This window comes from Mesitornis unicolor, unplaced genomic scaffold, assembly GCF_000695765.1.
Source record: "Mesitornis unicolor isolate BGI_N332 unplaced genomic scaffold, ASM69576v1 Scaffold11748, whole genome shotgun sequence".
NCBI lineage: Eukaryota > Metazoa > Chordata > Aves > Mesitornithiformes > Mesitornithidae > Mesitornis > Mesitornis unicolor.
In genome coordinates this window covers 1-17,724 of record NW_010203885.1, presented here as the reverse complement: position 1 = coordinate 17,724, position 17,724 = coordinate 1, and the positions used below count along the sequence as shown (strand labels likewise).

Sequence of the window (17,724 nt, the reverse complement as noted above, 5' to 3'; positions counted from 1 at the left end):
TTGCTACAAAAATCTCAAAGACTTTAAAGATAAGTTTTATTTGTATTTGCCTACTATACTAGCTCTAATTAAAAACAAATCAACAGAAGAATATCTGTACTCATTGCCCTAGAGCAGTGTTATTTAGGGAAGTTGCACTCCAAAGGCACTGGCTTAAATTTAAATTGAAATACTAAGCAAAGAGGAAATACGCAGCCAAAGTTGAAGTTGTAGCTCTGAGATTCATGTCCAATTGGCAATTGATGAAGACGTGCAAACCCTTTGCAAGACGTAGTAGTGTCCTGCCAAAGAGATGGCAATGTTCATCTCACCGAAAAGCAAGAATTATCTGAATGTAGAGCATGGATTTGTGGTCTAAGATGGCCTCTCTTCTTTGCTTTTATGATGTGAAGAGCTGTCCTTTCATTTGTTTTTCATTTTTGCCTTTCCATGTAGAGTATCCTTTGGTTTGTGACTAATAATCCTCCTGCTCTTAACAGCTTACATGTCAATTTGAGAGTTATTCCTGATTTCTGCTGGACTTGCTGAAAGCCAGCAAATGTTGCTGAGTTCACATCTGCCTAACCATGTGCATTTGACTTTATAACAAAGTGGTTTTTTACCTGTTACCCACTCTGTCACCACAAGCTATTTCTAAGCTTCTGCAGCTGTTTGGTGCTCAATTCATGGGGAGTTCGCTCACATGTGTCTTTTTCAGTGCAATAGTTTGCAGTAAACCAGCCCATGAAGAGGTATTGAAACTCCTCCTGATGATTCCCCATTATGCTGTTTTATCAATTACTTTCATCCCATAAAACATTTATTCAGCTGAAAATGGAAAATTAGTTAAAAATCCTTTATAAGGACACAGCAGGACTCCATACTTTGCTTTTTCTCTAGAAGGCCATAATGTTTCCTTCACATGTACTTTTTTCTGGGATGGAATCATTCTCTCAGCCAGAAGGAACCTTAGAGAAAAGGTTAGATAGAGATGTCTTCTCAGGATGGGCTTCTAGTATTAAAGCTTTTCCCCCTTGCTTTCTGAAATGTCCAAATTAACTAAAAAATTCACCTAAGTAACAACTGGATGTCACTGTTTTTTCACAGTATCTACTGCACCTTTTTACTGCAACGTTGTACCTCTTGTGGACTGCCACCTAACCTGTAATGCGAGCTGAAGTCACTGCAGGCTGAGATACTGCATCCCTAGCAATGAGGTCCTTGGGGACTCACTTTGAAATTAAACCAAAGTAATTTTCAATATGGAATTGGTTTATTGTGTGGGTGCATCTGCACATAAACTTTACATTGGGTTCTGAACAGCATATAAAGGCTTGGAAGAGATAAATTAGACCAAGTATAGCACTCATCATTAATCAGATTACTAAACAAGCATGAGCGCCAGAGAATGAACACAGCTGCCCCTTCATTTATCTTGCTGTCAGAAGGTAACTCTCCAACAGAGAGAAGCTCAGAAGTGGTGGCTTAGGGTCTTTTGTGTCTCTCAGCTTGCATAGAATATATATATGGTCATATAAAATAAATACATATCTATGTTATATGCATATATGTTTGTATATACACAGACAAATATGCCATACACATACCAGTACTATTTTTGTACTGGTGTACGTATACGGAGGTATGTGTTCTCAATAGTCCTTAATTGTAGTTTCGAGCCGAAAAGTGAAAGATATGCTAATTTATATAAATGGTAAAGTATTTACTATTTATTTCTGTTCAAGCTGAGTATTCTGACGCAATAACAGAAATTTTGGGTGTAATCTTACTGTAGAGTTATCTTCTGTGGTAACTTTCATCAATTCACCCCACAAGAAGACACGATATAGATGTAGCTGATATGGTAAATCAGAAAGTCTTAGCTTTCACTTCAGAGTGAATATGTGATGCTGGAAGGTAACAAACCCTATTTTCTCATTTGCTTTGGGGAAAAAACGGGTAAGTGAAGTACAAATTACTAGAAGCCTCCAATTGTTATTTTTATAGTAACTTCTCTGTGTCAAAGTATATTTTGAAGACAAGCTAATCAAAGGCTACTCAGATAGCAAGTTTATAGGGCAACAGACTCTAGTGGCTGGTCTTCCTTAGTCTGACCTTTTGCATGAAAGCAATAAATCAGCTCGCCTTACAAGTGTCTCGTATTGTCCTGAGCTCTTGGGAAAAGGATGATTGAATAGGAAGAATTAGTGCTGCTGCATAGGATTTAGCATAATGGATAGATCATTAACCTTTTAAGTCTGGTATCCTGGCTTCTGCACTGGCCTACCATGGCTGCTTGAAGTAACAAAAATCTCCAAGGGGAGAAGGGGAAAGATTTCCTGGACAGGAGTCATGAGAACGGGTTGCCTATGAGGACAGGTGGCACTGCAGCCGCAGTGGGACAGCAATATAAAGTACATCGCCAGGGACATGTCATGTCTACACCACATCACATGACCAGAGCCATGCACTCACTGTGACCAGAACTATGCTATCCCATGGCAGCATTTAGACCTATATCGAAGGTATCTGAGATACCTATAGCAATGTGCCTGTGGGAATATGAAGCTCTGTATGGGCTGCAGTAATAAGATTGTTAGCTTTTTTTGACCTTTTCATGACTACTCTGCTAACAACATTCAAAACAGTTGATTTGAAGGTCAGCTTAAGAGTGGGCACCTAAACAGTGATGCAGAACCTGCACTTAATTTGCTTGAAGTGTTGACTGCAGTCTTTAGTTTATTTAAACAAGGATATGTGCTTCAAGTATGCAATTTGCTGTTTCTCAGCCAAGAACTTGCAGGACAAAAATACGTGGCCACCTAAGAGGATGGAGATATTAATATGCAGCACTCTAGTAGCTGTTAATATTAGATACTCCGGTTACCATGCCCTTGAGTATCCAGACACAGGTAGGTATGGCATGTTATAGGGAGATATGAAGTCTCTTTTGCAGTAGCTGCTGGAGGCCAGGCAGGATATCCTCAGCATCTAAAATGTACTTGCTGCCCTGATTTAGGTAACTGCCTCCTGCCCTAGATGTATGCTTTAAGTAGAGTCCTACTAAAATTGGAATTAAATGTTGGAATTAAGTGAAACTTCTAGTCTCCTGTGTGATGTTTGGTCTGAAAGAGGCTGCTCAAAGGCACAACTTCAATTCCATTTGACTTGAACTTAGGTCATAGGATGTGTTTCAACACTTGAAAACATATGTCAGAGGACTCAGCTTGACAGGGTTTCCCAGAAGAGAGAACAGCTAGACATGGACAAAACAAGATGGGTGACACATAATCAGATCAGCCCCAAAAGTACCCACCAGCTAAGCATGATCTTAATTTCTGGTAATTTCGATGAGCCTACACCAAAAGCATGTATCCATAATGTAGTTTGTCTCTATAAAATCCTAGACTTTATGGTCCAGGGCCTTTAATTAATGTCTTAGTGACACCCCACACTGATCATTACAATGTTTTCTGTGTTTTCTTGCCAACTGCCTACAGAGAGGAATTACAGTCCCATTGCATTGTGTTCTTGGGACTATGCTAAAACATAAGAACATACCTGAAGAGTTTTCTGCTTGGTTGATGCTGTGATGTTTTCTGAAATAACATCAAAGGTAGTGAGTGTGTCAGTCTGATCAGATTTACACTCACATGAACAATCTTACGGAAATCTAATAGTTGTGATATTTAGTACTTCCTCCCTTCTTACTGTTACTAACAAGCAGGAATAGCACAAGAGACAGGAGTGACAGGCTGACTTTAAAGGAACTGAGAACTGGCATAAACTTGTTTCCAGCTGGGGTGACACCTCTTTCCAGCAAATCACATGGCAAAGTGGGGAATTTATGGGAGGACCAAAGCTGGAGGCTGACTGGACTGCTGAGACTGCCTGCTACAGAGATGATCAAGTTGGCTGCCTGAATTGTGTGTGTGTGTGTTTACAAAACTCTGTACAAAACCTCTGGGCACGTATTAGGTACAGGTTTCTCTTTGAAAAATTGGCTTATTCATGTGTAACCCCACCCTCCAAGTGTTTAACTGTTATTGCCTTTATATGGTCCCCTGAGCTTTGTTATCATCACACAGCAGGTTTACTGCCCGTTGCCTTATAAATCTCACCTCAAAGAAACCTGTGATTGGCACTATTTCTGTGCTCAAGTAATGTCCTTACTGCTCTGGTTTTGCTGCTGTGGAAAAGTTTTTTCCAGTTTTACTAATAGTGTAAAACCAAATTGTTTAAATAGCAGCAAGCATCACAAGTGTCTGAGTTTTTACCAGTTATCTTCTGTCATTGGCATGTGTACTCAAAGTGTAACAGGTTTCACCCTTGGGAAATCAGAGTTGAAGCTTTTACATCTGCTTTGTAGACTGTTAATTTCAGCATACCGAGGCGGGGGGAGGGGGAAGTCAAGGACCTAAGCTTGTCCCATAAATAAAACTGAAAAAAGTCAGTGTAGACCTAGTTGTATGGGGAAATATAATCATGTTTCAAGTTCACAGGTCACCCCCTGAAACTTCCTCACACGGACAAGGTGTGAGTGTCAAGCCCCCAGAGGGCAGTCACACTGTCACTGCCCCAGGTCTGCCGTCGGCCAGGCTGCGGGGATGGCCGCTGCGCTCCCCCTTCCAAGGAGATCCAGAAATTCAAGAGGAAAGAGGCTTTTTGCTTCTTCAGGTTTGTTTGAAAAGATTGTGGGTACTGCATCTGATGGCCAGATTTGAAATGCTCACAGAGTTTTCAAAGCTGGTCCTCATTTTCAGGCATTAATGTGACACGTTTTTCGAACTAGCACTTACATGTATTGCAAACACAAGATGCTCTTATGTGATCTGCTGTAGAGTGGTGGTGGGGTGGGTTGTCTCCTCTGGAGACACTCAGCCTCCTCCTGTCTGCTTCCTGCAGAGAGTTACTAGTCAGCACAAGGCTTGTGTAAGCCTATATCTAAAAAAAAAAAATCTTCCACACTTTTGCCAGGGCTCCACAGGGTAAGGAGACAAATAGGATTAATGCATTGCAACATTCACCACTGTAATATTTAGTTTCTAGGCATTGTGCCTAGTGCAGTGCACAATTTCAGGCAAAATGCTCAACTTGCTGGGAAGTGTCACTGCTGTGGCCATTTCTTTCTTATTGCTATACTCCCATGCTGGATTTTTATTGTGTCTCACCTCTCTTGTTACAATCTGGCGTGTTGGTACTCCCTGACTGTTGATGGTTTATCCCTGCATGGCTACTCGGGAGGGTAAAGATGGGTGCCACAAAAATCAGGCTACTGGTGCTGAGGTGTGTGTTATATGGGGTGCCCCAGTCCCTGCTGGGCTCCCCTCAGGGTGCAACTCACACATGCTGTGGCTGAGTGTGCTCTGTCCTGGGATGTGGGCACTGACTCGTACAGACCAGAAGGGTGAAATTGGGCTGTGCTATCCAGTAAGCCCTGTCGGCTGGGGTGGCTTTCTCTAGTCTCTGCAGTAACATAAAAACCCAAAATAATTACTAATGCAAAGGAGCACAGTGCTATGTGAGCACCAGAAGCACTAGGCTGTGAAATAGCTTTTTCTCAATTTTTTTGTCTCTGGCCAGGGAATTTGTAAGTATCTTGAAGAAATACTGATTTAAACCTTCTCCCCTCAGGTGTACTTTAAGTGTTTTACAGTTAACACTTTTAATTTTTCTTCTGAGTAAGCTTCAAGTCATTTGGTATTTGTATCTGTATTTATTCTGACAACTGACATTTTTGCCAGGACAGAAAGGAGAGTTACACAAGAGGCAGTAGTAGGGACGTGAAACAACTTTGTCTGATGCCAGCAGCCATAGAAAAAAATTATTCCTTTTACTATAGGTAATAGTGTCATATACGGTTTACTTCCAGAAAACATTTCCTCAGTTAACAGAGCAGGCATTGCCTGCTCATTTCTATAGACTGCAGGTTTCTTATAGAAATAGTCACAGCTCTTCTGTAGCCCTGTACTCCCCTGTGCCTGAGGAGTGAAGGACTGTGCAAGGCACCAGTGAATAACAGAACTAAATTCACTTCAACATAAAGTTCAGCAAAGTAAAAGTTGCTACTGCTTTGTGCAGTTCATTTACTATATAATAAAGCCATTGATAGGAATCTGCTTTTAATTACAGGAGAGGTTAAAAAGTCAGGACGTATGGATTGAAACATCTCAAGTTGTAGATTGAGAATCCGTATTTTTGCTGACTTGAGAAGCAAATGAGTTGGAATTTTCTGCTGAAGCAGAAAACATATTTTTTCTTTCAGTGAAGACATTTTTCTGCTTGTTTAGTGTTTTCTTCCAAGCAGCAAAAAAGGGATCCGTCTTTAGTAATTCATGGTGGACTCAGAGACGGGAGCATCTTTTTTGCTGCTGAGTCAGCCGTTCTGTAGATTTCTGTGTCTTTCAAAGCACAGATGCCAGAATAGATATTTCCCCTTAAAATGGCTTGACACTTATGATTCAGGCTGACCTTTAACCACTGACTCTGTTGACTGTGATATAAACTCAGTCATTAGTGCAAAGGAAGACTTTTGTTAAAATTTGGCATTCATGTATCTCTTTGATAATTATTTTTGAGTGATAGGCATTGTGATAGCAGTCTAGTATTTGAGATCCTCAGAGCAAACAAGGTCCAGTTCCCTGCACCACCCATAATCTTTCCATGTAATCTCAGCAAATCCCTTAGTTCAAAGGTGCATGGGTACCTGTATGTATTTACAAACATCTCTGAATATATTTGTAGATCAGATTACAGCCCTTCCCTAGTTCACAGAGATTCTGCAAAGATAAATATGTTAAAAGTTTTAAGACACTCTGAAACTAGGTTAATTTAGATCAGTAATTTGCATTGAAGTCAATAGTGTCTGAATAGTGTTCTTCACAGGAACATGTTTCCTTCTGCCTAGGATATATGAGCTCTGTTGAGCTATAGATGGCTTGCTGTTTAAATGACTGTGGTCTCTGTGATCATACAAACAGGCTCCATCTTTGAAACTTTTCTCATAGCCCAGAAAGAAGATTACAACAGTTGCTGTGCACCACATAACTCTGCGGAAGTCTTCCAGCTTGTGCAACTGGTGGCGTGGTGGAACTATGGTTGGTCAACCTTGGTTCACATCACCATTTACCCCTACCACAACTGTTTGCTGGTTAGGATGAGTTGTAGCTCTCTGGCAGTAAGTTTGATTCGTGTAACTCCATGGACTGAAAGGCTTCCTAAGTCCCTGCTAGAGGAAAAAATTAGTGCCAGAGGTCACTAGGTGACAGTATTTTATTATGAATGGCCTAGGGCATTTGCTGGGAAGACAAAGGGATAGTTCTACCCAGTGTTGAAATTACATAGGGAAAGTAACCATGCTCACAATATGGTTTCTTATTTGAAAAGGCTGAAATTGTTAAAACTGCGATTCTGAGCTCTGCAGGCTGGGGAGGTCCTGCCTGACTGCCTGTCACCATGGCCAAAGGGACATTCAGTTCAGATGCCTTATTCATCGCCACAGTTCTGAGAAATATTTTGTCTGCGTGCTCTTTTTCCTCTGAAAATGTCGTATCTTAGGGCACAGCTTGTGCCTGTTTTTTTTTTTCACCCCCAAAGAATCAAGGATATGGGAAAGATTATTCGACTGAGTCATTCAGGGATAATTTTTTGCAAAACAAAGAGCTTTCTGTCTGGCTGAAAGCTCAGAGATTGGAGGCCTCCAAATGCATATCTGCAGCTGTGTGGGGTGTAGGGTTTTCAGCTCTGAGTTCAAAGACAGAGAGGCAATCTGCTCTGCCTCTCTGTAACTAGATGAAACTTTTCACTATGCTAAGACCTGGAAACAACTCAGTTGTTCCCGATACCACAGTTGAGAGCATTGGAAGGATCCAGTCACGAGGTCTTGCCTAAATATTTTCTCACATTCCCTGTCTCTGTCTTCAGTTTGGGACTTAGGACCCCAGACTTCTCTCTGCTTTTCAACCAGAGGGAGGAGAGTAGCAGAGTAGCTTATGGCCACAGATGTCATTAAGGCATTGCATTACTTGTGCCTTGCCACAGTATGTCAGTGTAATCCCATGTATAGTTGAGCCAGACTGTGTTTTTTTATAGTTCCCTGGTTTGTTTGGAAAATTTTGCTTTGGGATTTGAGATTTTGCTGTTGTTCTTTTCAGCTTTGTTTTTTCCCATGTATGGAAAAATAGCTGTGTGTTCTGAGTAGAAATGTACATCTTCTGGGAAAATAAAAGCAAACTCGTTTCTGGAAAAAAACCCAACCTACTTGTATTTGTTTTATTTTCAGGTTTTTATGCTTTTCTTTAAACAAATAAAAGAAGTGCAAACATTCATTAGAGCATCAGTTCTGAAATACACCTTTTCAGGCACAGCTCATGCGAAACTATATAAGCTTTTCACATTGAGATTCTTTTTACCTAGCAATTCTGGTTTTCCTATAGCAGTGAAACATTCACATCTGGTGTTTTTATGCAGACCATGGCTAAAATGCTGTCTCTAAGCAAGTGAATGCAGATGTCCTGTGTTGAGGTGTGAAGTTAGCCATCAGATTGTGAAAGCTGGTTGAGATTCTGGCACAGCCTAAAGCAAGCAAAGAGTCTGTCTGTGTTTGTGCTCCACAGCCTCTCTGCAGTAGCAGTGATATCATCGCAGACTTGTGGTCGTCCACACCCATTGTGACCAGTACCACTGACCACCTGCTCAGTCCTTGCTGGGAAGCTGATCTTGCCACATGAGTAAATTGCTGGTGAGGGTTAAGTGTGCAGCCCCCTAGTTAATGACAGCCAACACGAGATGGCCAAGAGGGAAGAGTGAATCTCTCACTCTTTTCTCCTGCTTGGCCATTAAGAAACTGTAAATAGCTCTGGGAAATTTTGTGCTCTCCATATCCCAAGGATGTCTTAGGTGTTGCACTCACTGGACTGGCGACCTTCTCTCAGTGAGCTTGTCCATACTGTTCGCCAGCTAGCAGAAATGCTTCAAGGCTGGTAGGGTCATAATCTGCAGAAGGCCTATGATAAATACCTCAAAACCCCTTTCTAATTAAGAAATACTACTATTAATATGGTATATTAATTCTTACAAGCAACCAGTTTCTGTGTTCTGTTGTGCTTTCTTGGAGGTTGCCAACTGGGTAACATGGGTGTGATGTCTTCCAGACCCTTCTTTTGGCCCACTGATTGGTCATACTTCAGTCTTCAGCTTGCTCAAGTCTTGAAATTAATTAGAAATATTAGCAGTGGCATTTGGTTTGTAAACATTAAAAAGATGATTGTAAACTTGATTGTTTATGGAAGTATACCCTGTTTTGCACTATTCACTAGCTAAAATGAAATGCAGAGTGGGGAGTTAATAGTTTACTACATTTAAAACTCTGTAAGCAGCCTAGACCCTGCTTATATTATATAGGAGAAGTTTCTTGGGCATTGTTTATGTTGTTTTCTTCTCTCCTAGCCAGAGCAGCAAGGAAATGAGGAGCTGCAAGGTGTAATTTGTGAAACTTGCCTGAAGTGAGCAGGAATAGCACCTCTGCAGCAGGAAAGAGGCCTGACTTGAGGTGTGGAAGAATCCTTGGATTCATCTCAATGTAGTGCTGATATGTCGGTCTCTGTTAACAAAATCGGGAAGTCAGGAAAAAGGAAGACTTTGTCTTGGTTGAAGAAGATTGGGTTAGAGAACAATTAAGTAAACTGGACATCTACAAATACATGGGCCCTGATGTGATGCACCCACTAAAGCTGAGGTAGTTGGTAGAGGTCATTGCTAGGCCACTCTCCATCATCTTTGAAAAGTCCTGGAGAACAGGAGAGGTGCCTAAGGACTGAAGGAAAGCCAGTGTCACTCTAGTCTTCAAAAAGAGCAAGAACTGCCTTTATGTCATTGTGCCTCCTGTTATTTCTAGAAATCTATCTTTATGTAGCAAACACCATTAAGGAGCAACTTGGCATGAGCTGGTGACCTTTTGCACTCAAGGATGCTGTTATGATACATCTTGTGCAGCTGAAAGGTTTCAACTTATTTAATCCTTTTCTGCACTTTTGGCATATTTTTTCATGGTATTTATGAAAGTGGAGAAATATTTCAGCAGATGAGAGAATCAGCTTCAATAAGGTATTCAGAATGAATGTGCCATAAAGCAGTACCAAACCAGTATCTTACGCAATTTCTGCAGCCTCTTCACGTTCACTTTTGAGTTTCATTCTTCATACTCCATTTTCCACAAGATCATTCAAATGTACATGTCATCATTCAAATGCACAAGTCATCATTCAAATGCAAAAGGCCCTTGGCATTAGAAAGGCTAAGGTACCCAAAGCACTTTGCAACTCCAACGTACACACCAAGATTTTCTCATCTGTGTCCAACCTCATAACCAGATTTTCACTTCAGATTTATTAATGTAGCCTCATAAACCATATACACATAACTGCAGGGTCCAGCTTATATCCAGTTAACTATCCTGTTAGCATGTTACAGTAGCATTTCACTAACTGGGGCAGAGCTTCAGTCACTCAAGTATAGATGTCTAGGACATGTCTGTGGGATGTCCCCTCATGACTTCAGCTGCCACCCAGTGGAGGTGTGGGTCTCCTGCAGATCCCTTGCTGTAACCAGCAACCATATGCGAATGTTCTGGAAACTCAGAACTGTCTTAAATTTTGAGGCACCTCTGCTGAGGTGACTGAGTCCCACTGTGTGTCTATGCTTGTTTCTTGAACAGTTGCGATGACTAAGCCTTTCCACTAATTGTTGCTGCTTCTTCCACTGATAAATTTCTCTCTCCAGCTTTTAAAATCATAGAATCATTAAGGTTGAAAGAGAGCTTATTAAGTCAAACCATCAACCTAACACCACCATGCCCACTAAAATATGTTCTGAAGTGCCACATTTACACATTTTTTGAACACCTCCAGGGATGGTGACTCCCTCATTTCCCTGGGCAGCCCGTTCCAATGCTTGATCGCTCTTTCAGTAAATAAAATTTCCTGATACCCAATCTAACCCTTCCCTGCCACAACTTGAGGCCATTTCCTCTCTCCTATCACTTGTTACTTGAGAGAAGAGACCAACACTCACCACACTACAACCTCCTTTCAGGTTAGAGAGCGGTAAATCCTTTTGGTAGTGGCTGTTTGCTCTCTAAGGTTGATGCTGAAATAGCTGAAAAGGGCTCTCTGAGCAGAATACATAAACACTGTGTCCTTATAGGTATACCTTCTCTTTGGATATGGACACATATAAAATAGTTTTGCTTCATAGAAATATAGCAGTCCTTTTCCCAGGCAGTGACTGTTTAGTGTCTGTGCCAGCAGCTATACTGCGTTGCAGGTCAAATTGCCTGTTTTGCGAATTTGTTGAAATAAACATTTCTGCTCTGATGCTGCTGGCTCTTTGCTTCCTAGTCCCTCTCTGTGGTACTTTTTCTTTTCTTCTTGCATTAGTTGCTCTGCTGCTCTGCAGACTCCTTCTAGTTCTTCAGAGCTTAAATCAGCCTTTTCCATCAGTTTCTTCCCCAGGTTTGTCTCTCTGATTCTCATTCCACTCAGGGCATGATTAGTGACTTCACAGACCTTCTGAAAGTGCTTAAGTTTACTTATAATGGAGACAACCCTATTGTTTTTCATTTTGATGATATCTTCTAGGAGCTTTATTCTTCCTAATATAAGAATTTATGGTGAGAATTTAGCCTAGAAATAAGAGCTTAGCCCAGTCCTATAACAATCATGTGCCTGTCAGCTATTAAACAGACACAGTGTCCCATAACAAGCAATGTTAAAAACACTCATCCGTTGTTACAAAATGAAAAACAGGAGCTTATGGCTCTTTCTTGGAAAATGGTATGATTTGTAAGATTTCCTACCTCAAAAAAAGCACAAAAAACACTGTGCCAGAATGACATTGCCTTAAATAAACTAATTGTAGTTTACTAATTGTAATATATTGTGGGCCACAAGAGTGGTTCTTAGCTGAGATCAACTCATGCAAGTAAACAAACACCAAGTCCACATCTGATTACAGGAGATATATGGGAGGTATGAACAGGACTGGCCAGATGCTAGACCATATGATAAGCACCGAGGATCATGGCAACATATAAAACTGGGCATTTATATGGTACAGCTGGCTATGCATAATCTTCTCCTAATTTATAAGGCTGAAGCATCTGGTCCATTGCTCTTGCTCTATAAGCCTTTCCGGAGCCCTGTTGTGGAATTTCTGGTGGTTGGATACTGCGCTTCTGGATGTCAGTGGAATGGGAAGTTAAAGCCATTTACAATGGGAGAGAAGCTCTTACTTCATCTGACAGATAAGATAATGTTCACCCATGGTCATGAAAGAAAGAATGGTAGGCCCTTGTGAGATAGGCTCCACTTCATACAGAAATCAGTAACTGCAAACTCTAAAACACATAATATCTATTTCTCATCAGCAGGACCCTCAGCCATGACACAAGGACTTGGCCAGATGAAGCCACTGCAACAGTCTGTACCCATGACTGCAGACATCCCCTGGTGACACCGCAGGCAAGGGCTTACAGAGTAGGTTGCACAAGTCTTGCTTTTGTTACACTGCTTGGTGTTCCCCACCCTATGCTGTAGCCCTGGAAGGCAGCATTTATTTGTCTCTTTCCTGAAACAGAAGCTGGCATTTGGCGTGTTGTTAGAAAATGCTCTGTAAGTGACTAAACTAAAAGAGGGAAGTTTTTAGCTGGCCCTTCCAAACTTAAGGTCAGAAGGAGTCAAGCTGACCATGGAAAGGCATCCTGCACTGAGTGATGTGCGTGTGCTCTATCCACCGTGGAGCCATGGGCCACCCCAGGCAGCTTTGGAAATGTGGACCCACAACAGATGGTCTTTTTGTGTCCACAAGGAGGAAGGGCAAGGAGAGCCAGAGCTCACTTTTCCAGGTATTTCCAAACTTCAAGAAAGCCCCAGCTGTAGTTTAGAGCCTGGGAGAGCTCTTCGTCTGCTTCCTGCTCATGGAGACATAAACAGCAATACAATATACAGGCCAAGACACCAACAAAGTTGTTTTTATAAACATTGCATTACCAATGCTGTCTAGAAGCTTTGGGTGCAGATCACCCAACTGGTATATGCTACAGCAAAGTGACTCCCACTGCAGGAGCTCCATCCTGTGAGCCCGATGGAGCATATCTTGGGATCATGCCACTACTGCTGATTGCAGAGAAAAAAATATAGCACTGATCATTTTGCCAAACCCTTCCCCAGTAAAATTACATGTCAGAGCCCAGCTGAAAGGAAATTTTCATTTCAAATGGAAAGAGAAAATGGGCTTTTGCAGAACATCATGGGGTTGGCAGTAATAAATCCTGGTATGGTCAGAGTGGAAGTGGGTCGTTCCTGAAACTCTTGCACTGCTTTCTGTCAGCTTGCAACGCTGCTGAGGAAGTGAAATCTGGTTAGCAAACACAACAGTGCAAGACTTCTTCAGACCTTTTATTGTTTTTCCCATAAGTGCTGCACATTTTGTATAATTTCATCAAATTGAAAAACTTTCAGGTTTCCAATGTGTCCGCGGATCCATAGCATGGCAGCTTCTGTAATCCTAACCAGGTCTGAATGCTACAGACACCCCTATGGTTCTGCTGCTTCTTATTTTTTTAACGTCTCCTTTGAGATTTGAGACTCCTAAATACTTTCATCCTCTGGATCTGACATAGGTACAGTATCCAGCATTGCTGGAGTCTATTCCTTGACTAGGGTGAGTAGATGTTATCTTAATAAAGCTTTTTCTTTGTGTAACAACAGCAACTTGAGTTTCCCTAAGGAAAGAAGTGGATTTGAGAAACTACTTGAATTACTACAGATATGGGTTTCAGGCTGTGATAACCCATGAGTGGGTGAAGTCACCACTGCTGAAATGTAAGACAGGTTATTTCTTAATAGTTTGAATGCTTTTATTGTGGTTCTGGCCAGTGCAAGAGGGCCGGCAGGGGAATGGTGGAGTTGAGACTTATCATGGTGCTAGGTACTATACAGAGGTTTAAGAAGTCTCATTTCCCAAAGAAACTTAACTAAATTAAGAAACTGTGTGATATGGCTAGGGTAAAACAACTGAAAGAAATGGGAGAGGAGCAAAAGCGAAGCGTGGTGAAGGAAACCAGTTTTTATAGACGAGATATGTGGATGCAGCTAGATGTCTGCAAATCTAGTCATTCAAATATATCATGTGTTAGAATCAGATAGTGGAAATATTTATTAAGTAATGTTTTTTTTCCTTTTTGTGAAGGTAAGAGTGGTGAGCATTCACTTACTGAAACCCAACCTCCTCCCAAACGCCTGCTGCCAGGTCCTGGTGCAGCTCTCAGCAGTGCTGCCCCCAGGTGAAGTGTTAGTAACAGACCATGAAAAATGCTTTGGATGTGGCTTCAGTGAAGTCAAGGTCTGTCACTTGAACTGAACCGATCCACTTATTACCCACTTATTCACTTATGTGAATTAAGGAAAAACTGGATAGTGATTATGAAGCAGGGAGCTCCATTTTTCCCAGGGTTTCTTTGCCCTCTTGTGTCTGGCCCACTCTTATCTCCTCTCATTTAATTTGCAATATCAGAATGCAGTTAAGTATTAAGTTTCTTATTAATCACAGACCTTGCAGATGTGGGAAAACAACTAGGTGGCCTAGTGGATATCTACCCAGACCTTGCTGAAGAAATCTTTTCACTTACGAGATGACTTGTAGGAGTAAAATAATTGGAAATCACAGGTGACAGTCAGCATCCATTCATCATTTACTGTGAAATGGTTGAAACAAGAGGGTTTTTTGCATTTAACTGTGTGTCATTGACTGAGTGACCATCTTTCCTGTTTCAGTTTAAATGAGCTCCTGCCTACTCACATACTGGTTTCACTATCAGAAATGTTATGTTGAGGGGACTATGAAGACATTGTGAGTGTATGCTCCTGGACTATATGGCTCTTACTTTAAAGAAAGGATGCTTTTTTTCATCTTCTGTTGCAGCCTTTGTTGTAGAAGAAATAAAGTACCTGAAACTTCTGTTTTATAAATCATATTTTAATTTCAAGGCTTAAAATAGAAAACCTCTAGAAACAACTTAAAAGATATTTTCACAAGTGCTTTTTGCTTTCTTGTTTTATTACAGTACATGACTATTTCCTTTCTAAATGCAAATATGTACCATTTTAAATTGTAATACAGGGCATACAAAGTATCCTTGGCCTTTGTGTAGCATAAAATGCTTATGATGAAACAAATCACTGAATGCAGCAAAGGTTAATCTAAAAAATATCCAAGTACATATTCCAGACATAGACTGCAGATGTTGATTTACAGCTTGATCTATGATGGAAGGCATCTTCTGCTGTTATGACTGTAACTGGGAAGAGAAAGAGAATTGCCGCTTGAGTACGCATTTAAGTTGGATGGTATTCAATTTAACTGAAAATGCAACACATGCCATTTGCCTGCATCCCTGCTGTACCTCTGCAGGTTCTTCAGCAATCCAGCTCTAACCTGAGCTTCCAGCCTTTTACAGTACTGGGAAAGCAAGCAGAAATGTAGGAAAATCACCTAGAAAACAGCTCCTCCTTTAGCCTAAACCCACAGACCAAGCCTCAAGAGAGACCAATGTTATGCATCATATTATGAAGTAGAAGGAAGAAAATCTTTTATAGTTAGGGTACCAAGCTGAGAACAGAAGCACGGGTTCAGACTAGAAAGGACCCAAATCTGAGCTTGCTGAGGCCAACGATGCTGAAGTCAACTTTGGGTTAGGTCTTTATACACTCTGTGCCTTGGCACCTGCAAGGCAGGATTATAGTAAATCTCTCTGCTGGGTATATGTTATGTGAAGTCAGTACAGTGGTTGAGGTAAGTTTGTTGTTAACAAACAGATTTTTCAGACTAACTGAGCTAACTTTTGCATTTTGTCTCATGGAAACTCATGAAATTTGATAACTTATTTCTTTTAAAACGCATTACACCTAAAGAATGGCCCTGAAGAAAGGACAGGCTCATTTGAATTAAATACACCGGATAAATCGCTGAACAGAATTGCAGACCCTGCAGCAAAATTGCATGTTGATAAAGTTGAAGGTCACTCATTTTCCTAGTGGTTGTTACTTGACAACAATAAAAACTGATAAAAGCAATACTCTGTATAACTCTTTAAAGGGAAGAGGGACGTGTTTCTGAGGGTTGTGCCAGCATGCAAATAATTCTCCACACCATTCCTCTGATCTCCTTGGCTGTATCATTCCTACCTGGTATGAAACTAGCCAAGATGATGCAAGAACTCTGGCTAATGCTGTCACATGGAATGGCAGTTTTTATGCCACACTCTTTTTTCTCCTTTGGGAGAGTATCTGCCTTTGGTGAGGGAATGGCTCTCGACTGCCAGCATAATCTCCAGTTTCAGCTGGTGCCTTACCTGTGGCAGAGGTGCCAGCCCTGTCACTACAGCATGGTGCACTGCCTGCTGCTGTAGGCACTACTGCGGTCCAGTGTTGGCACGTACATTTTAGCCACGATGCAGTAGCTGACTCCAGGCCTCAAGTCTTCTATTTTAATAACCTTGTCTTTTCCTTCGTACACCAGAAATCTGTGTTGCTTCAGAGTGGAGTAAAAAAACAGCCAGTCAAGCACATTGCCCTAGCAGGTGTGTCTGTGACTAAAGTTTGATAAGGCCAGAGGATGCAGAGCAGCAAGTGGACTTGCATGAAGTCAACAACATCAATAATTCATTTATGGTTTTTAAAGGAAATTCCCCCTATAATTCCCCTCCTGTCCCAGTTGTTTGGTTTTTTGGGGTTTTGTTCGTTTGGGCTTTTTGTTTGTTTTTGTGTTGTTGGGGTTTTGGTTTGTTTTATTTTTAATCTAGGCCTTAGAGTATGAAATATCAGGTTGATGGGAAAGAATAATGGGAAGAATTGCAACTCAATTCAATCAAATTAAATTGCTAAAAAATAAGCCTACTTTGTTTTCAAATACTTACCTGGCCATTGATGCCCTCACAATCCCAGGAGACTATTTCAACTGTAAAACAAGAATGGTGTGCCCATACTTTCCTGGCTTGTCAGTAGTAAAGGGTTTCTACTTGAATATGCACTTACCTCATCTACCAAGTTGTTAATTAAGAAGACTTGATATAGCAGATCATAATAATTTGTCATTGGTATCTTGCTGCCTCTCTTCCTTTTGTAAGGAGAATGTGGAGCCTGGAGCTTTACTATTATGGATTTGTTGCCATGAACCACAGTTACCATTGGAGGTCCTATCATAGCTAGAGAAAAACACCAAAGCTATGAACACAATTATAGTTTATTAATAATGCTTCACAGACCACAATTTGAATTCATTCAATGATTAATTGTTCTTGTTAACAACAATATGTTATGCTGCATTTACTGTTAAAGTGCCACTTTATAATTTCTTGCTTCGTGGTGCTTATTGCTTTGGATATTTTGTGTTTGTAAATCTATTTTTGGGCCAAACATTTGAAATCTCTCAGAGCTGTGTGTTGCTGACTGCAGGCTGGTCAAGCAAAATGCTTTGGTTGGATTCTTTGTCCTGACTTTTTTCATATTTATCTGTATGTCTGGACAGCATAAACTAGCTCTTTAAACCATTTCAGTTATTCCAAGGATGCAGCTTCAAGTATTGCTTTCAAATTTGTTTGCAATCTGCTTGGTTGAACACAGCTAAGGTGCTTAACCTTAGCTAGTGACCACGCACCTGTCTCCAGTCCTTAAGGGATGAAAAGGGGAA

At 41.0% G+C, this 17,724-nt stretch overlaps 1 protein-coding gene across 1 annotated transcript; it reads right to left on the bottom strand.

Annotated features, from left to right (window-relative positions):
* Window positions 1-16,413: 16,413 nt before the first annotated feature.
* LOC104545686 (interleukin-22 receptor subunit alpha-2-like) lies at window positions 16,414-17,239 on the bottom strand (the record flags this gene model as incomplete). The annotated part of the gene is made up of 2 exons (XM_010190882.1): window positions 16,414-16,566; window positions 17,070-17,239. Coding segments are annotated over 2 exons (323 nt in total), but the record flags the coding sequence as incomplete, so codon positions are not given.
* Between the last annotated feature and the right edge of the window lie 485 nt (window positions 17,240-17,724).